A 17,116-nucleotide genomic window follows, 5' to 3' on the forward strand; every position below is an offset into this window, starting at 1 on the left:
GTGCAGGACAAAAGACCTAGAGGTATAGCAGACAGATGACGTTGGAAATAAAACTGCAATATTGCTTTTAACAAAATGCTAATAGGTTTGCAACTTCAAAATAAGAATAATCCTAGAGAAATGTGCTTTGGAAGATTTTCCACTGTCCCAGTTTCCCAGTTGTATCCTTCTAGATTCACTGTGGAGCCTAGTAAGTTGTTACTGGGATTGAACTTCCTTTCCTTGTTTGAAGTGATGCACACAGTGGTTTCTTTTTAATGCAACACCGGAGATAAACATGTGTTGCAGGCTGGAAGACTGACAAGTCTAGCAGTGCAGACCCATATCTGGCTGCAGTACAGCAGGAACAGGCAATGAGATGGTGTTCAGGGGGTGTTAAAGTGGTGCTTGTAAAAAGCTAGCCTGCATGGTGTGAGCAGTGTTTCAGGACTGTTGCAGTGGTGGAACAGAGATGGGTAGTTGTAAAGAACTTGACAGATGCTTTTTTCAGTGGAAAGCTTCATACTTTTGAAATGTTTTCTCTGTGTGAGCTGGGAGGTCAGCAGAAATATTTACGCTCCGCATCTTTCATAAGAGGCCATTTGACAGTGAAGAGTTGACTATCGTAATCCTGCTTTCTTTGAGTAGAAAGCGAGTAAATGCTTAGATTGAGGAGACAGCACTCTTATTGCAGAGGATTTGTAAGACAGGATTGTGACTGAAGGTCATGTTTGAAAGGATGAAAAAGGGATGAAGGGCAGGTAGGGTCCTTGTGCAGCATTCTTCTATTATGTGTTTGTTCTTTTTGCTTTATTTCATAGTGTAATCGACTGTTAAAATGGTGTCCTGCCCCAGATTGCCACCACGTTGTTAAAGTCCAATATCCTGATGCTAAACCCGTTCGCTGCAAATGTGGACGTCAGTTTTGGTAAGAACAATCAAATACAAGATGTTGCTGTTGCTTTTTACTTACTAACATCAAAGTGTATTAGTATGTATTCCGTAAGCCTTTATACTGGGGTGTGGGTTAGATGGTGGGAGAAGCATGGGGCGGGCTTCACATGGTAAGCCAGGATTAGATCCAGCCGACTGCAAAGCACTATGTAACTTGCTCTCTGTCTCTTGGGCCTGCTTTGACATGGAGTCAGATCTAGCTTTCACTGAGAGATGGCCTTCAGCTGAATGGTTTCAGGTTAGGTAAAGTTCTTGTCTGTGTGTACTGTATAGAATCAAAGTGTATTTAGATATATATATACACACACACAGAGCTCTGAAATGGCCATTGAGGGATCTGAGTGTTGGGGTTTTTTTAAACATGTATACTCTTTCCTTAGGACTGGCTTTGGTCTTTCAGCAGAGCAACCCAGAAGAAAACTTATGCAGTGTTAACCTAGTTAAATAAAAGTACAATTATCTGCCCTGTTTGCTTATTTTCCCCTATCTTTTACTTACAGCTTTAACTGCGGTGAAAACTGGCATGATCCTGTTAAATGCAAGGTGAGCACGTCAGAGTTCTTTTCTAAATGCATGACTTGGAAAAGGTTAAAGTCGATTTATGCGCAAGACATAGAAATGAAGCATAAGTTTTGCAGTTCTTCACATCAAGAAGCATAGTAGTTCACCTGTTTACATCATAGTGTGAGAAGAATTGGTGAAATTATACTGGATGCCTTTAGGATCCCTCAAAGTCTGACCTTGTGAAGGAGCAGTGCCTCAGCCAGATGGGGAAAATGTCTGGAGGAGGAAGCTGCTCAGCTGTGACCCTCTGAAGAGGAATGAAGGTGCTTCAGGAGTGAATACTTCACTTGACAACAAGCATTCCTGTAGTAGGCATTTCTGCAGGTGGTCGGTGCTTCGGCAGGCTTGTGACTTGGACTGAAGGAATTAATATGGTCCTGACACCTATTGCTGTGCAGTGAACTCTAGAACTGTTTGTGGAGCTGTCAAAAGCTGTAATCAAGCCTGGGATCCTGTGGCCTGCGCAGAACCCATTGACAGCTGTATTTCTTGTGTTGGACAGAGCAGCCTGTGTTCCTAGTGACAAGTGCAAAAAAACTTTCTGGGGGAGAGGGGAGGGAAACCTCACCAAAGGCTTATCATAGTTTAGCTGATTTTTCCAGGCTATTGGAAAGTGGTGAGTTTATTATCTAGCAGGTGCAAGCAGTCTTTTGCTTCTGTTACTTGCATTTGTTTGATAAAGTCACGTTGTCAGTAAGGTGTGTTTTTTTTAAAAAAAAAAAAAAAGATAAAAGGTGAGTTGCAAGCCTAAGGAAGAACTTGGCTTGATGTAAAGCTAGGCATCATAGAGGGTCTGACTGCAGTTTTGGCAGATCACTGTTACAACATCTGTATTTTAGAGCCCTGCCTGAAGTTTGTGTTGATTTAACTTAAGAACTGCGAACTCATTGCTGAAGCGTTTGTGCTGAGTGATCGTGCTTGCTGGATCAGGATGGTGCTGCAGGAAATATCTGCAACTGAATTAGTTGCTGTTTGCTCTGCTTTCCAGCACCAACCCCCCCTCCTGTAGTCTCATGTGGCTATGCATTCCTTACTATTACCTTAATGTAAGCGTCTGTCCTAGGAACGCTTACAGTTCCTCTATTTAAATGTAGCTCTCTTAATTTTTCTAACAGTGGTTAAAGAAATGGATTAAGAAGTGTGATGATGACAGTGAAACTTCTAATTGGATTGCAGCGAACACAAAGGTGGGTTTTTTCTCATAATATATATTTAGATTTATCAGATGAAAAGAAGAATGACAGCCTAATTCCTCTGTACTAGGATTATTTTCTGTTGCATGTCATTAGTTAAGAGCAAGCCTTAAAATCCACAGTGCACTGAAGTATCCTTGTTTGAAGAGCAAATAGGTGTTACTGCCTCGAATCAGGTGAGGTTCTTTGGGTTAAGTGGAGTTTGCTCTTGTAAGAAAGAGTTAATTGTAGACCCAAAGGAAGGTCAAGTTTTTAGGTCATTGGGCTCCTGTCTGGCACTGGTGGCTTCCCTAAGCAAATCTGTGCCTCGCCAAGTGTGTGAAACATGTTAACACCACCCATGGCTTGATTTGGCTGTGGTAATTTACATCTGCCTTTAAATCCCCTGGGTTGGCCTCTCGGAGTTGTTCATTTCTGCTGGGCAGGATTCCAGATACAGACTGGCAGAGCAGCTGTTAAGATTTTATTATGTAAATGTCTTTGTTCTAGCTAGCCCAACTTTGCCCGAAACTTCAGCATTTGTTCAGTTTGGGACAAATTAAAACAAAGGTTGGCATGGTGGCAAGAAAACAAAAGCAGCAGATGCCATTGGCTGTTAGGAGCACACCTGGGTCTCAGACTGCTGAGCCAGGAGGATGGAAGAAGGTGGGGAGGGTGTGAGGAAATGGCTGCTTTGTTTTCTTAGCTCTGTTGTGTAACTGGTTAATGGTGTTGTTTGCAGCAGTTGCTGCTTCTTTCTGGGGCTGGCTCTGTGTTTTTCATTGAACTGGAATGTTGCATTATGGTGAGAGCAGAAACACCCATTGCACAGAAATGCACAGTTGAAGTCAGGCTGAAATTGTGCAGTCTCAGCTGCTTATTTCTGTTTCATGGGCTCAGACTTGTGTGGTCCCTGCTTGGAGGCTGAACGTTGCTCAATACAGCAAACTTGGCTTTTTCTGAGGTGGGTGTATTCAAAGTGTATTGTGGCACAAGAACTGAACCAAATTTTCTCAGCTTGCTTGGTCTTCAGGTATTGCCTGTATTAAACTTGAAGAAGGGGAGCTAAATAGCTGGAAAGGGCTCAGTGTAAGCATATGTAAAGCAGCTTTTAGCCTTGAGTATCTAATATTTGGGACATCAGAATGGCCACAGCCCTACTTTGCCTGTGTTGCAGTCTTACTTTGCTTGTGACAAAGCCTTTGAGAGCCAGATCAGGTGCTGCTGCTGATTGCCCTCAGGGGTGTGATACCGGTCATGGCTGTAGGTCTGTTGGTCTTCTGTCTGCCCCAACCTTGGCGCATGCTGCTGAAGACCAGGATTTGAGCTCTCCGTGCTGGGTTTTGTTATGACCAAATGTTAAGCTTTCCATTACTGGATTCTGTACTCATTAAAAAGCTGAAATGATATATGCATATGTGTTAATGTAGACCAAACATGAATAATGTGCCACTAATGCTGGCTACTGGAAGTAGGAAGCTACTTGTGTCTCTTTCAGACAAGATGATGCTTTCTGCAGCTTGCTTGCCCACAGACTTAAGTAGAGACAGAAACATTGTTGTAAAGGTGATGGCTTTTTTTTTTTTTTTCCCCTGTCAAAATCTGGACTTTGTCAGGTAGGAGCCATGCTACTGGTTGAGCTGATATTTAAAGCATAGCTCACACTGTCAGGAATAGTGTTGAATGGCCAGAGTAAGAAGGCTTTTGTTGTGCGGAACACCCATCCAGAGGATGCTGAGGAGGGCAAATGAGAATGGCCAAGCCATGCTGGCATCAGCCCAGCTTATCTATTAGTTCCTGTAGTCCAGTGTCAGCAGCAAAAGAGCTGTTGTCCTTGAACATTCCTGTCTAAGCTACTTCATCTGATACCATACGAGATGTTCCTACCTCAAGAAAATACTTTGGAGCCCAGGATGTACAGCAGCAACAGGAAGAACAATAACATCGGGGTAATTACACCGGACATCTGAACAAGCCAACTGTCCTGGAGTCTTATGGTATCCATATCAATTGAATTAAGTGCAGGACAATATCGCAATTCTTCTCTCTCCAAACTGATGCTAGATTCAACTGAAGGGAAAGTTGGCAGGAAACATAACCCACCCCTTGTAATGATCTCTGGCTTCTTGTGGGCAGCAGAGATGCGGAAGGTGGTAATTCCACGCTGCTATAATGATGAAGCATGAGCAACGCTGGCTGCTGAAACATGTGCAGTCAGAGCTTTGTAGCTTTTGGAGAGCCAGATTGACCCAGAGCCATGGGGCTGCCAGCCACTACCTCCTCTTGCCTGAATTGCCTGCTGGCCCTTGGCCAAAGGCACAGAGAAACCCAGGTGCCCATCTGACAGCGACACAGTCCTGCTCCTGTTCAGAGGGACGAAGAAAAATTCTCTCCTGCTGTAGCATGAGGTTGTAGCGATACACTGGGATAGGAATTGCATGGTTGTAGTACACATACATCTGTGTCTCAACTATTTCTAGCAGGAAAATGGGGCAGTTATGTTTGGGGAGGGATATTTTGTGCCTTCACAGCTGTTTGCTTCAGTGAATGCAAGTCAGAGCCCAAATTCTGTGTTGAATTTCTTCATCCTGAAGAACCTGGAAGGGAATCGGATCAGGTACTGCCCAATGCAAAAATCCCTTTTTTCAGTGGGAAAAAAATCTCCAAGTAATTTCATTGCTACTATAGTCTCCATTGCTGTTTCTAGCTTTTGAGAAGTGCTTTCTTGAGTCCTCTAAGCATGATGCTGAGCCGCAGTCCTGTCCCATGTGGTCTGTGTTCAGAGACGAAAACTTCCTGTCTTACCAAGATGAAGGTGTAAGATTAAAACACCAGAACTCCTGGAATGTGGGCTTGAAATCTGGGTAATTCTTTGCAACAGGAGAATGAGATACATTTGTTCCAGCTTGCTCTGGGAGACAGAGCAGGAAAGGAAAATTGGGCAATATTATGAGAGAATAGAAGAGTGAAACCTAGCTGAATTGGTTTCTGTTCACAAGCCGGAGTGATTTGATGCATTTTTTTGTGAACTATGTAGAATGGTCTCAATGAAAAAGAAGGAGATTTGAGTAGCAAGTTTTGTGGTTTCCTATATAACTTTTTAAATTCTGCATTCATTTATTTGCATTTAGGAGACCTGCACTAAATTCTTTCTGCTTGTACAAAAGATACTGCCCTTGCAGTGGAGAGTGTGCTGGAGTTGATAGCCTTTTGCTTAAGATACTTTCACATATGAGTTGAGCTTAACTAAATTAATTGAAACTTGAGATAAGCCTATACAAGTTCTTTAACAAGCCTTTAATTCTCAGTCTTTTTGCAGGGAGGGGTTGAATACTCCAAAGTTTTGCACATTTCTTTCTTTTTCAGTTAGTTGTACAAACTTGGTTCTTAAATAGTTCCTTGAATTAAACCAGGCAGGTTTCAGGTATTGTTTGGGTTTTGTAGCTTTGGGAATAAAGAAACCACATAGATCAGGTACTTCTGTTAACTGGACCTTCAGAGGAGTAAGAAACATTGAAAACTTGGATTTGTGCATTTTTTGGGGGCTCTTAAGGTGTATCAAGACTGCCTGAAAGGAGCTTAAAAGGAGGGGGGGAAACCTGTTTCGAACCTGAGTTTCAGTGATGTTAATCTTTCTGCATCTTAGAATACTAAAGAAAGAAGAACGAAGATGGTAGTGGTGCGGGTCTTCACCCAAGGCACTGTTTTGTTTTGTGGTGTGGGCTTTTTTTTGTTGCTGAAGTTAAATTGATGTTAATGAAAGTTGTTAATCTGATACAAAAATGCCCCTGCCTTACCACTTCTCGCTCCTGGCGTGTCACTGTCTCATTATCTCGCAGGCTAGACAGGGCTTGAATGCCTGATGTATAAAACAGGCAGATTTTGTTCCTCCAAAAAAAGCTATTGGCTATTTTTCTCCTGTGAGATAAAATGGCATGAAGTCAGTTCTCTTCCTTTTCAGGTCACTTTTTAATGTCTGAACATGTACTCCCTCTGTACCTTCTGGAAGTCCTACATTTGTTCTAATGCGTGGAAATTCTGGCAGCCTGCTAGATCCTCCCCGGGTACCGGCATCGAACTTTGCTCTTTCATTTCTCACCAGCAGAGTTTTGTGCCAAAACTGTGAACAGCATCTTTCTGAGATGTCAAAATGCCATCTTTTCCTCTCGGATGAGCAAGTGTTTAAAATACCCTGCTTTGCTCAATGACTCTAGGTGTTGTCACAATGTACTATTTCACACTAACCATAATTAAGTTCAGTGGGTTTGGATTTTGTTGCAATGTATTATGAAATCTCCATGGCATTTAAGGTTTTGGGGGGTTTTTTTGTATGATGGTTTATAGGTGAAGATGTTTCTGTTGACATGGCCGGGAGGCTGATGTACATCAGTTGCCTCTGGGTGTCCTGAAGAAGGCAAAACTGTTTCAACTGCCCTGAAATATGTTTCTAATTAGCCTCCTGTTCATAGAACAGCAGCTGTGGTTATGCTGGTTTACGTACACACAGCCTTTTACGATAAAATAGAGATTGTTCTCCTTTGCCAGGCTTGCCTGCAATTTTGTTTCAAAGTGCAGCGTGTAAGCGCAACACCGAATTGTTTAGAGTGGAACAATGTTAATGAAGTCACTTCTGCATCGTGGCACAACAGATAAAGTGCAGAATAATGTACCAGTTTAGTAATTTGATTTGCTGGCTATTATGTTGTTGCGTAGCTGTAATTCTCAATAAGATCTTCCTTCCCTATCCTTCTTAATCTACAAATCTCTCCCACTTGTTGCACTGGTGGCTTGAGTAGTTGCTGCTTTTTTCTTTCCATCGGTGTTCAGCATTTCTTTAGCATGTTCTTCTCATGGCTTTCCCTTAATTTTTAATGATATTCAACTTTTACACAGGTTCATGCATCTGTATAGCTCACTATGTAATCTGTCTTCCTCATGCCCTGCTTGACAGCCATATAAAGGCTTGAAAAGAATGGTGTTCCCTGTAATAAAAGGGCTGTAATTAGGGTCTTTTTGTTCTAGTTTGCATCATAGGGCTAGAAGCCCTAAGTGCTGTGCAGTATTGACACACTGAAGATCTTGGTCTCATCCTCAAAGACAGGAGAGCAGAATTTCGGTGCTCCTAATTGAGCCTAGCTATGGATGAGGATGACCCCACATCCTCATGGTGCGGACATGCCCCGCTGCACCCCTCCAGCTTGGCAGGTTGTCTGGGAACTGTTTCTCTCTTCTTCCAGTTGTAGGATTTTCCTAAGCAGGAGTGATTGCTGCAGCTGTTTGTTGGATTAGCGACATCTTCCACTGAGGCATGCGGAATGTCAGCATCTCATCAGATAAGATGGGTTTGGAAGAAACTGCACGGCTCTGTGATCGTCATCTTCTCTTGAAAAACTGTTCATCACCGTGTGCCCCAGGGTCAGCGTTTGAGTGACGCAGAGCTGTGTTGTGATGTGACAGGGGTGCACTGCCACTGTTCATACATATTATCCAAGTGCTGATGAGCTAACTGAGCAGGGATCTTCACAGTTGTGAAAGCTATCGAAGGGATAAACCTAAATTTGGGTCCTGAGGTGCCTGTGTGGGATTGGAAGACAGGAGGGCTGCCTGGAAAAGGGAAAATAGATACCGCACTGGGTAGTGTGCTCAAAGGAAAGACCATTTTTGACTGAAATTCACAGAACTGCTTTGACTGATGAACTGGGAACAAGCTTACCTGGCTGACTATCCATCGTATGGACAGACCAAGAGGGTATCTTGATGTTGTCCCCCCTGAGCAAGGCTGCAGGGGAGCTCATTTGCTTCGTTTAATCTCTTTGTAGTACAGCTACTCTGTAGGACAAACACAGGACATGAGGAGGAAAGCAGGTCTGGAAAAAATCCCCTGAGGAACTCACCCAAAAAGTGTTTTAGCCTTTTTTCCCCCTTATCCTCTGTACTTGCTGCTTGATTTTAACCTGATGAATTCCTTGGCCCAGCTCTTGTGCAGCTGCTTTGTGTCCTGGCATCAGAGAAGTGCCACGGGGACAGCAAAAAGCAACAAAAGAGAGTTGGACCAGTTTCCTTTGCTCATAGGGCAGATTAATTTATTCTTGCAACCCTGGCTTTTTATACTTATTGGGATACTAGAGAAATAATCTTTTATGTTCTACATGAGTTAAATATCATTTTACAAAGTGGCCGTATGCTGCTGATGTGTGAAAATTATATTGGTGTTACCAAAAAAAAACCCCAAAACCTCTTCCTCAAAGACTTCCCTGTGCAGTGCTGCTCTTTGATATCCTTGTATTTGTCAAAGGCCTCCTTCCCTGAAAGGGGAGCCCCATGTGGGCTTTTGTAGGAAAACCTTCAGTGAGATGTCACATGAAGGGGGAAAACGGGACCCGATGGGAAATGTGGAAATGCCTCAGGAGGAAAAGTGTCTTTTTAGCTGACGGAACATCTTTGAAGCACGCTAGATTCTTGCGGCATGTTTTCAGGTACTTTTTGGGTGGCATTTTACAACTGCAGGTGTCTTGGATTGATTAAAAGTATGGCATCAACTTTTTTCAGTTTGATTGCTGAAGTGGACCAAACACTTGATGGTGAGGAAAGCAAGATGCCTTCCCCATGGCTGTTGTAGACCATGACTATTGCTGTGATTTTGGAGAAGGTCATGAAATTACCCATCCAGTGTACCACTATGATAGCAACATAGATAAAATGTGTTATTCCCTAGGGGTTTTAGCTATCTAGCTGCTCTGATTTTGGAAATATTTTAAGGCATGACTTGGAAGAGGATCTCGATGATCAAAGGGAAGAAGTAAACTATGCATTTCACTTGACATGTTATCTCTTACTGCCATGGGAACCCTTCTAACTTCACAAGACCGTTGTGGGTTCTGTGCTTTCCCTGCTAATGGTGCGCTCTGTCCTGTGAACAGGAATGCCCCAAATGCCACGTCACCATTGAGAAGGATGGGGGCTGCAACCACATGGTCTGTCGGAACCAGAACTGCAAAGCGGAGTTCTGCTGGGTGTGCCTGGGCCCCTGGGAGCCCCACGGATCTGCCTGGTGAGTTCAGGAGTGTGCCTTACTAGAAGGTGAGGAAGCCAGGATGCAGATGGCATCGATTTGGACTGAAATCTGTGGAATTGGTGTCCCTGTTACAGGTACAACTGTAATCGCTACAATGAGGATGATGCGAAGGCAGCAAGGGATGCACAGGAGGTGAGTCCATAACCTTTGGTGGTGAGGGAGATCACCAACCCTGTGGCATGCTTTCTGTAAACCTATAAATCTGCCCTGAAGAGCTTGCTGGATTTGGGCACAAAGCCAAAGGACATTCCTGTGCAGCTTTGGACTCTTGCTTTGTGCCAGGAAAAAGAAATAATGTTCAAAGCCAATTAAACCCACTTTAAAGAGCATGTTAACTCAGTTAGATGTATTGCTGCCTTGCCTGTTTTATAGCAGCTCTTCACGTGAAGTCGTCATAATGCCGTGGGTCTGAGACAACAATCCTCACATCCTTTGTAAAATGCTCTTTACCGCAAAGTTCTTAATGTGAATCCTGAGGTGTTTAAAACACAGCAGACCTTCTGAATGTAAATAAAATACTGCTGTCATTCCAATAACTATATTTGGAGGCTTGACATAAGAGAAATTGTGGGCGAAGTTGCAGCTATGTTAAACTGTTTTATGAATATGGATAGAGCTGAAACCCATTTTAAGGGGGAGGCATTGTGTGCTGCAACTTGCAGAAATCCATTTCCTGTACCTCTGTCAAAGTACTGTTATAACCAAGAACCAAAGTATTTCCTGCAGCCCCTCCTCCTGCAGATAAGGATGACTTTGGCTGATATGTGCTGCCTTTGTATAGCCACAATGTACAAGTTTAATCATGCCTGTGTTGTCACTTTTTTCCAGTTGATCTGTTAGATGAAAATAAGATTAATGGCTGTGTATTGAGTGATCTTGGTTCTCTGGTACTGCTTCGCACATGGCATCTTTCCCCTGCTTTATAATCAGTGCGGCCTGGGCAACATAAGGTTGCCCTCTTAACACAAGCACAGTAATTGTTTAATTAGAATTCCTTATTAGCCAAAAAAAGATCATCTGCTTCTCTTTGTCGGTGACACTGGAAGCATTTAAGTCCTGTAACTTGAATCGAGAGGCTGAAATTCAAAACTGATCAGGCTTTAGCAATGTGATTTTAACTATTTTCAGGGTTGGGAGTGAGGATGCCATGGCTGTGCTAGGAAGTCTGCATAACAGTGAGCTGCTGTGGGTCTGGCCTCTCATCTCCACACAATGTCAGGGTTAACAGTGCCGCACAAAGCCGCACCATCTAAGTCTGGCCAATGTGAGAGGAGAGGAAACACCTTTGGAAAGGAAGCTTGTTCTCAGGGTCAGGAAGAGCCTTGTGAAGGGTTTACTTCTCTTGCAGCCGTTACTTTGTTTTAACTATTTGTTTTCTTTTTCCCTAATGGGAATTAACACAGCGATCCAGAGCAGCCCTGCAGAGGTACCTGTTCTACTGCAATCGCTATATGAACCACATGCAGAGCCTGCGCTTTGAGCACAAGCTCTATGCTCAGGTGAAGCAGAAAATGGAGGAGATGCAGCAGCACAACATGTCATGGATCGAGGTGCAGTTCCTGAAGAAAGCAGTCGACGTCCTCTGCCAGTGTCGTGCCACACTCATGTACACTTACGTCTTTGCCTTCTACCTCAAAAAGAATAATCAGTCCATTATTTTTGAGGTAGGAAAAACATGGTTGTTAGGAGTTCAGAGTACAAAGCTAAGCTTTGTAATAGAGAACTAATGCTTGGAGAAGCTCTTGTCCCCAGTTTTACTGAAGTGAGTCTGTCTTAATATTCTGTTGTGCAAAAGTTAGAGGCTCTGCTGGGCATCATGTAGCATTGTCTGCTGGAGGAGGAAGTAGAGATACAAGATGCTGCCCTCTGAAACAAGAAATGGAGCGAGGCTCTGTCCTGAACTGGCAAAGAAGGCATTAAAGCTTAAACCTGGCGTTTTGATGTTCCCGGTGTTGGCTTTTTTCCAAGGGCACTACTGTTAAAATGGCACTTGAACGTCTAAATGTGGAGGTCCAATCTGCTTCACAAGTGAAACTGTATTGACTGTTTATGGTTTAGAACAGTCCTCTGCTGGTCTTTGTGCAGCACTGAAGCAGGATGTTTCTCTGCTGCATGCTCAGGAAGGGGTGCACAGAACTACTGAGCAGTAGTGAAAGCTGTGCTCTGATGCTGCTGTTCATGTACCAGGAGTCAGTAGAGGCTTTGCCAATGCTGGTAAAAATAAATAATAGATGGGACAGAATGGGAGATGAATTGTCTTGTATTGCACTGTACCACTAGTAAGGAAAGGATTTTTCTTGTTGTTGTTGTTAGGCTTGCCAGGATATTGCAGGTCAAGGAAGGGATAAGACTTGCTGGTAGATATGCTGATTCTCTTTTGATCAAATGAGGAAGCTTCAGCTTTTTCAATCTTGATGCTCAAAGCAGGTTACTAATGTGTTACACAGTGTATATCTAATCCTGCTTTTTATTTCAGTACTGATTTCAGTTGAAGAAAAAAGATCTTCCTGTTCCCCTCCAAATACTCCTTTTTTCTTTTTTTCTTTGCAGAATAACCAAGCAGACTTAGAGAATGCTACAGAGGTGCTTTCTGGGTACCTTGAGCGAGATATATCCCAAGATTCGCTGCAAGACATAAAGCAGAAAGTACAGGATAAGTACAGGTTTGTTTTTGAATAATCCTCTATCTCAAAGCTGCCTGAGTACCTGTATTGCCATCCCGTGTGACAGGTAGTGGCATGTGTACTTGCCGAGCTACAGTGTTCTCCAGAGTCACGTCCCTGGGAAGTTGTTTGCTGTTGGCCTTCTGCCATACATTGTGATCATCAGCCAGTCCCTGGGCATTTGGGAGCAGCAGCAGCAGTGTCCCGTACCAGCCCCTGAAGTCATCAGCAGTGAAGCTCTCAAGCAGATGCTGGCAGCGTGTTTTTGTGCCCCTGTTGGGACCAGCCCTTGGCTGAGGTGACAGCCTGCAGGGAGAGGCTCCCAACTCTGCATCTGCTCTGCTGAGCAGTAGCTAGAAGATTCAATCCTTTAGTGGAAATATCTTGTGAGGAAAAGCATTGGTTTTATATACACTGCTGTTCCTGCACAGGAGGAGTGTGTGGGAATGGCCAGGACCAAGGTGGGATCTGCATAGTGAGGACCAAAGAACAAGGAGTGACTTTATTGTTCCAAGCTGACAGCTTTGGCCTAGATTGACTTGCCATAAGAGAGCATTCAGGTCTTTTATTTATCTCTTGTGTCCGTTTGTACAAAAAGTCGCCGTAGAAAAGCTGTCCTTAAAGTAGAGGGAGAGAGCAACCTGTGAAAGTGGGGAGGAGAGAAGAACTGGGGTCCAGGTGACACAGATGCCAATGGTTTTTACAGTCCCAGGGAAATAGCTTCTGCCCAGTGGAAAAATACAAAGCTGTAAATGCAGATGAGTCACAGGATTGTATGTTGCATTTTTGAGGCATTTTGCCAAAGTCATTCAATTTGTTATGGCTAGCTTAGGGGAAAAAGTAGTCAAAGTAGGGTGAGCTGTAGTGACTAAGGGACTCTGGGGAGCAGAAGTAACTGTTGAGCTGTGGTGGGCCTGTGGTCCCTTCTGCCATAGTCTGGCTGCATGGCTGGGGCTGGACAAGACTTACCAGACCTCTTCTGAGACATTTTGTAACTTACTGACTTAATGGTGGTCTTAAAGGATAGCTCAGATCAAGCTGCTTGTTCATTTAAGCCCTCTGAAACTGGATGTTCTTCTAGGGATGGTAACAGCTATCCAGAAGACATAAAAACCTAATATAGCCTGTATTGCCTGAAAATGTACTATCCCAAACATGCCTTTGTGTTTCTGAGGAAAAAAGCGTGCATCGGTCAAGCCTGCACAGGTCCCTAATTAACTAGTTCAGTCATGTCTTAGTCATGTCCTGCACAGTGCTTTTTGCGTACTGGTTACAGTGTACTGATGCAAGACTGACCAAGGATGTTACTGAGGTGGGTTTAAAGAGCTGTGGGAAATTGCAGGAGCTGACCTCCTAGCTAATTTGATTTCAGCTGGTTTGATCTCTTAGCTTGCAAAGACATTTTGAGAAAACAGGCTTAAAACCCCATCACCAGCAGCAAAATAACTGAAGTTGGGAAAGCAGAAACTCTGCATGTTTGCTAGCACATGCGTTAGAAAATCAGTGGGACTTTGTGTACAATCATTTCTGTTGCAACAGCCAATAGCAATGCGAAGAGCCAGGACAGTTTTACTCAGATAAATTTGTCAGTCTGATCAGCTACTGAACAGTAGCAGCATAAGGGTTGCGGGTTAAGGTGAGGTATTTCTGAGCTGGGGCTGCTGTGATGTACTCCTCATGCCTACGTGTTAGCAAGTGTGATCAAAGATAGCTTTCTGCTGGGGGATTATTCCTTTGTGCCTCACCTGAGTGAGCAGATTGGTCATTGCTGGGAAAGCTGGGTTCCCAGCTGCAAGAGCCCCTCGGATGCTGTCCTGGCCAATGTGCATGCTTGGAAATTGAATCACACAATCCCCAGCAGGAACTGGTAACTTGACAGTCGGCTCCTGGGTTCCAGTTTCTCAGGTTACAGCACACTGCTCTGGGCTGGGCACTGCCAAACTGTGAACTGGGTACACAGCTGCGCCTGGGGCCCTGGGAGCTGTTACTAAGACTTGTCTTGTCCCCGTGTGCCTAAAGATGATGTAGACCTTGGCATCGCTGCTGGAAGGGGTTTAATCCAGAAATGCCTGCTGCTTATTTGTAATTTGCTGTTGGAACCTGAATACTTTAAATGTTTTTCTGCTTTTCAGGTGTGTTAGCCAACTAAAAGGATAAACGAACATGGCATCTTTTGATATGTTCTTATCACTTTTCCTCAGTATCATTGACCCTGGTAGGACTGTACCTAACTCTGGGATCAGTTTAATTTGCAGCTTTATCTGTTTAAATGAGTGTAGGTGGGAAGACCCTGCAGGGTGTAGTGTTCCTCTGAGACCCGGGAGTTGCAGTGTGAGATAAAGCTTGCCTTCCAACCAGACCAGTAACCCCTTTTTGTAGCCAGTTTGACCAATTCCATCCCCACCAAGATTTTGGAGGGGAATAGAAGTGAGTCAGTGCTCCCAAGTTTTTGCCCAGCTAGCTCCTGGATTTTTTGTTGACCTGATAAGGTTCAGCATTGACACAACACCTGGTTTGAGGAGAGCTTTGTCCCATTTTGGGTGTCGCTGCTAACCCCTCATCTAGCTTTTGCAAATAGCAGCCGCTGCTGCTTCCTTTTTCGGGTATTAATGGAGGTTTCTCAGTTGTAGGGCTTTGGGGATACTTGTGCACAGGAAACTAAATTTGCATGCTGTCTGTTCAGCCAGGGACCTGGAGTTGAGTAACTGGAGTAACTGAAGTCTTAATTAGCGCTGTTAACGGGCTACAAATACAAATTCCCTTCTCAGGGGATCTCCACTTTTGGAAGTGAGGCTTAATGTAGGTTTGTGGTACTTGATGCTGGGGATGAGCCATGGTTCCTAACCTGAATTTTCTGTGCTTGTTCCCCTTTGCTGCAGATACTGCGAGAGCCGACGAAGGGTTTTATTGCAGCATGTGCATGAAGGCTATGAGAAGGACCTGTGGGAGTACATTGAGGACTGAGACTGGCCCTGCATAAAACGAACTCTGAATTCTTTACCATCTAGAGTGCTCATGCGATTCAAATAAAACACACACAAGGCACTACGCCTATTAAACTGCTGGTCTGTAGTACCGGGATTCTGTTTTGTTAACAGAAAGTCTAAGTAAATTATATTGTAATAAAAAAAGGTAGATAAACCATTGTACAACAGTATTCTAGGCGGCCAATACAAGTGTGACAAATGCACTAAAAAAACCAACAACCAAACCCTCCAACTTTAACTTGTAACGTAGCTTCATTCTCCAAGCCGACTCCTTTTTCTTTTCTATCTTTTCCTGTGTGTAGTACAGATGGAATTTAAACCAGTTTCTTGACACTGCTTTTCATGTCCAAGCCAGCCATTTTGATGTACTTTGGTAAGGGGGGATGGCTCTCCTGCCCCCCTCCTCCTCTCTGCCACCCAAGTACATGGATGAATGTCTGTTGGCTCATTGTAAAGATAAATCTTGGGGAGGGGAGGAGGGGGGGATTATACGGCAAGGAAGGGGGGGGGGGGGGAAACAAAACCAAACAACAAAAAAACCCCACAAACTTTGTATATGACTTTTAAAACAAAAAGAGGACAACACAGTATTTTTCAAGTTGTATATAGCGCATATGCATGGACAAAGAGCAAGCGTGGCACGTGTTTGCATAATGTTTAATTACAAAAAAATATTTATTCTTTAAAAATCTTCAAGATTATGTCTATTTGCTGTGCATTTTCTTTCAGTTTGATTTTTTTTTTGGTTTCATTTTGTTTTCCATGGGATGGGGTGGGGGAAGCGTCTGCTGGTGTAGTTGAATATATTCTTTTTTGGAAGGCTTTTACCAGAGAAGTTGGGTTTCTCCTCTTCCTGCAGTTCCTTACTGTCCACAGCCTCCAGTTTTGTGTGTGTATCCATTGCTGGAGCTGGACCCCTCCTCTCGTGTGCAGCTCCTGATGCTCTGTAACCCCATGTGCATTGTGTTAGTGACCAATGTACACTGATTCAGGATGCTCTGGGCCCTTCCCCGCCCCCCGCTACCTCCCTAACCTCCCCAAATCCAACTTGCCTGTTCCAGTCCATGCACGCAGGACATGAGCTCTGAACCCAGAGGCTATCTGTATGTGCGTGTGTTTAAATTTTTATTCTGAGGCAGGAGAAAGAGAGGTATTTGTACGGAAAGATTTTGGCTGTGGATCTCCTCTCCCTCCCCATTTCATCTGTCAAATTGACCGTTCCTTGCTGTTTAAGTTTCACTTACGTTATAACAAGTCGTAACATTGAAAAGGAAAGATGATGGAATTGTCTTTGTGTTTGTTTTGGCCTCAATTACTGGGCATACTGTCCTGGCAAATATTTAACACTCCATCTAGTGCAGTAGAAGTTGAAATCAGTGGCGTATTTTTCAATGAAAAGGGGAAAGAACTAATGAGTTAGCTACTGAGTCCATTTTTATGATTTCTGTAACAAGAGCTATGTTAAAGTAAACAATTGGTGGTGGTTTTATTAAATTTACTCCTGTATAGGAATTCCTTCTGTGGTATTTTTCGCCAGGCTAGTGTCCTCAAAGCTTTCTGCCCCTCTGCCAGCTTCAAGGGGGAATAAATTCGTAATGGGGCAAATTCAAGAAGGCAGATCACAGGCAGGTCTGTAATGCGAAACAACTGTTTCTGGCCTGCACGTGAGCCACTTCAGCTCCCTTGCCGATGAATACTGATTCTTCCAGGCATGTGGTTTTG

General features: G+C 43.7%; 1 protein-coding gene across 2 annotated transcripts in view; it reads left to right on the forward strand.

Moving 5' to 3' along the window:
* ARIH1 (ariadne RBR E3 ubiquitin protein ligase 1) overlaps window positions 1-15,905 on the forward strand; it is a 61,554-nt gene extending 45,649 nt beyond the window's left edge. The window contains exons 7-15 of one of the 2 annotated variants that reach the window (XR_012661614.1): window positions 801-907; window positions 1,434-1,476; window positions 2,613-2,684; window positions 9,590-9,720; window positions 9,819-9,876; window positions 11,148-11,408; window positions 12,295-12,407; window positions 15,287-15,767; window positions 15,871-15,905. Coding sequence is in view for 1 of the 2 variants with exons in the window: in XM_075099795.1 (XP_074955896.1) it covers window positions 801-907; window positions 1,434-1,476; window positions 2,613-2,684; window positions 9,590-9,720; window positions 9,819-9,876; window positions 11,148-11,408; window positions 12,295-12,407; window positions 15,287-15,371 (870 nt within the window). In the remaining variant the exon portion in view is untranslated. Of the gene's footprint in view, window positions 1-800; window positions 908-1,433; window positions 1,477-2,612; window positions 2,685-9,589; window positions 9,721-9,818; window positions 9,877-11,147; window positions 11,409-12,294; window positions 12,408-15,286 lie in introns of both variants that reach the window. The other variant, XM_075099795.1, reaches the window with a different exon arrangement.
* Window positions 15,906-17,116: the final 1,211 nt, after the last annotated feature.

This window comes from Phalacrocorax aristotelis, chromosome 7, assembly GCF_949628215.1.
Source record: "Phalacrocorax aristotelis chromosome 7, bGulAri2.1, whole genome shotgun sequence".
In the NCBI taxonomy this organism is placed as follows: Eukaryota; Metazoa; Chordata; class Aves; order Suliformes; family Phalacrocoracidae; genus Phalacrocorax; species Phalacrocorax aristotelis.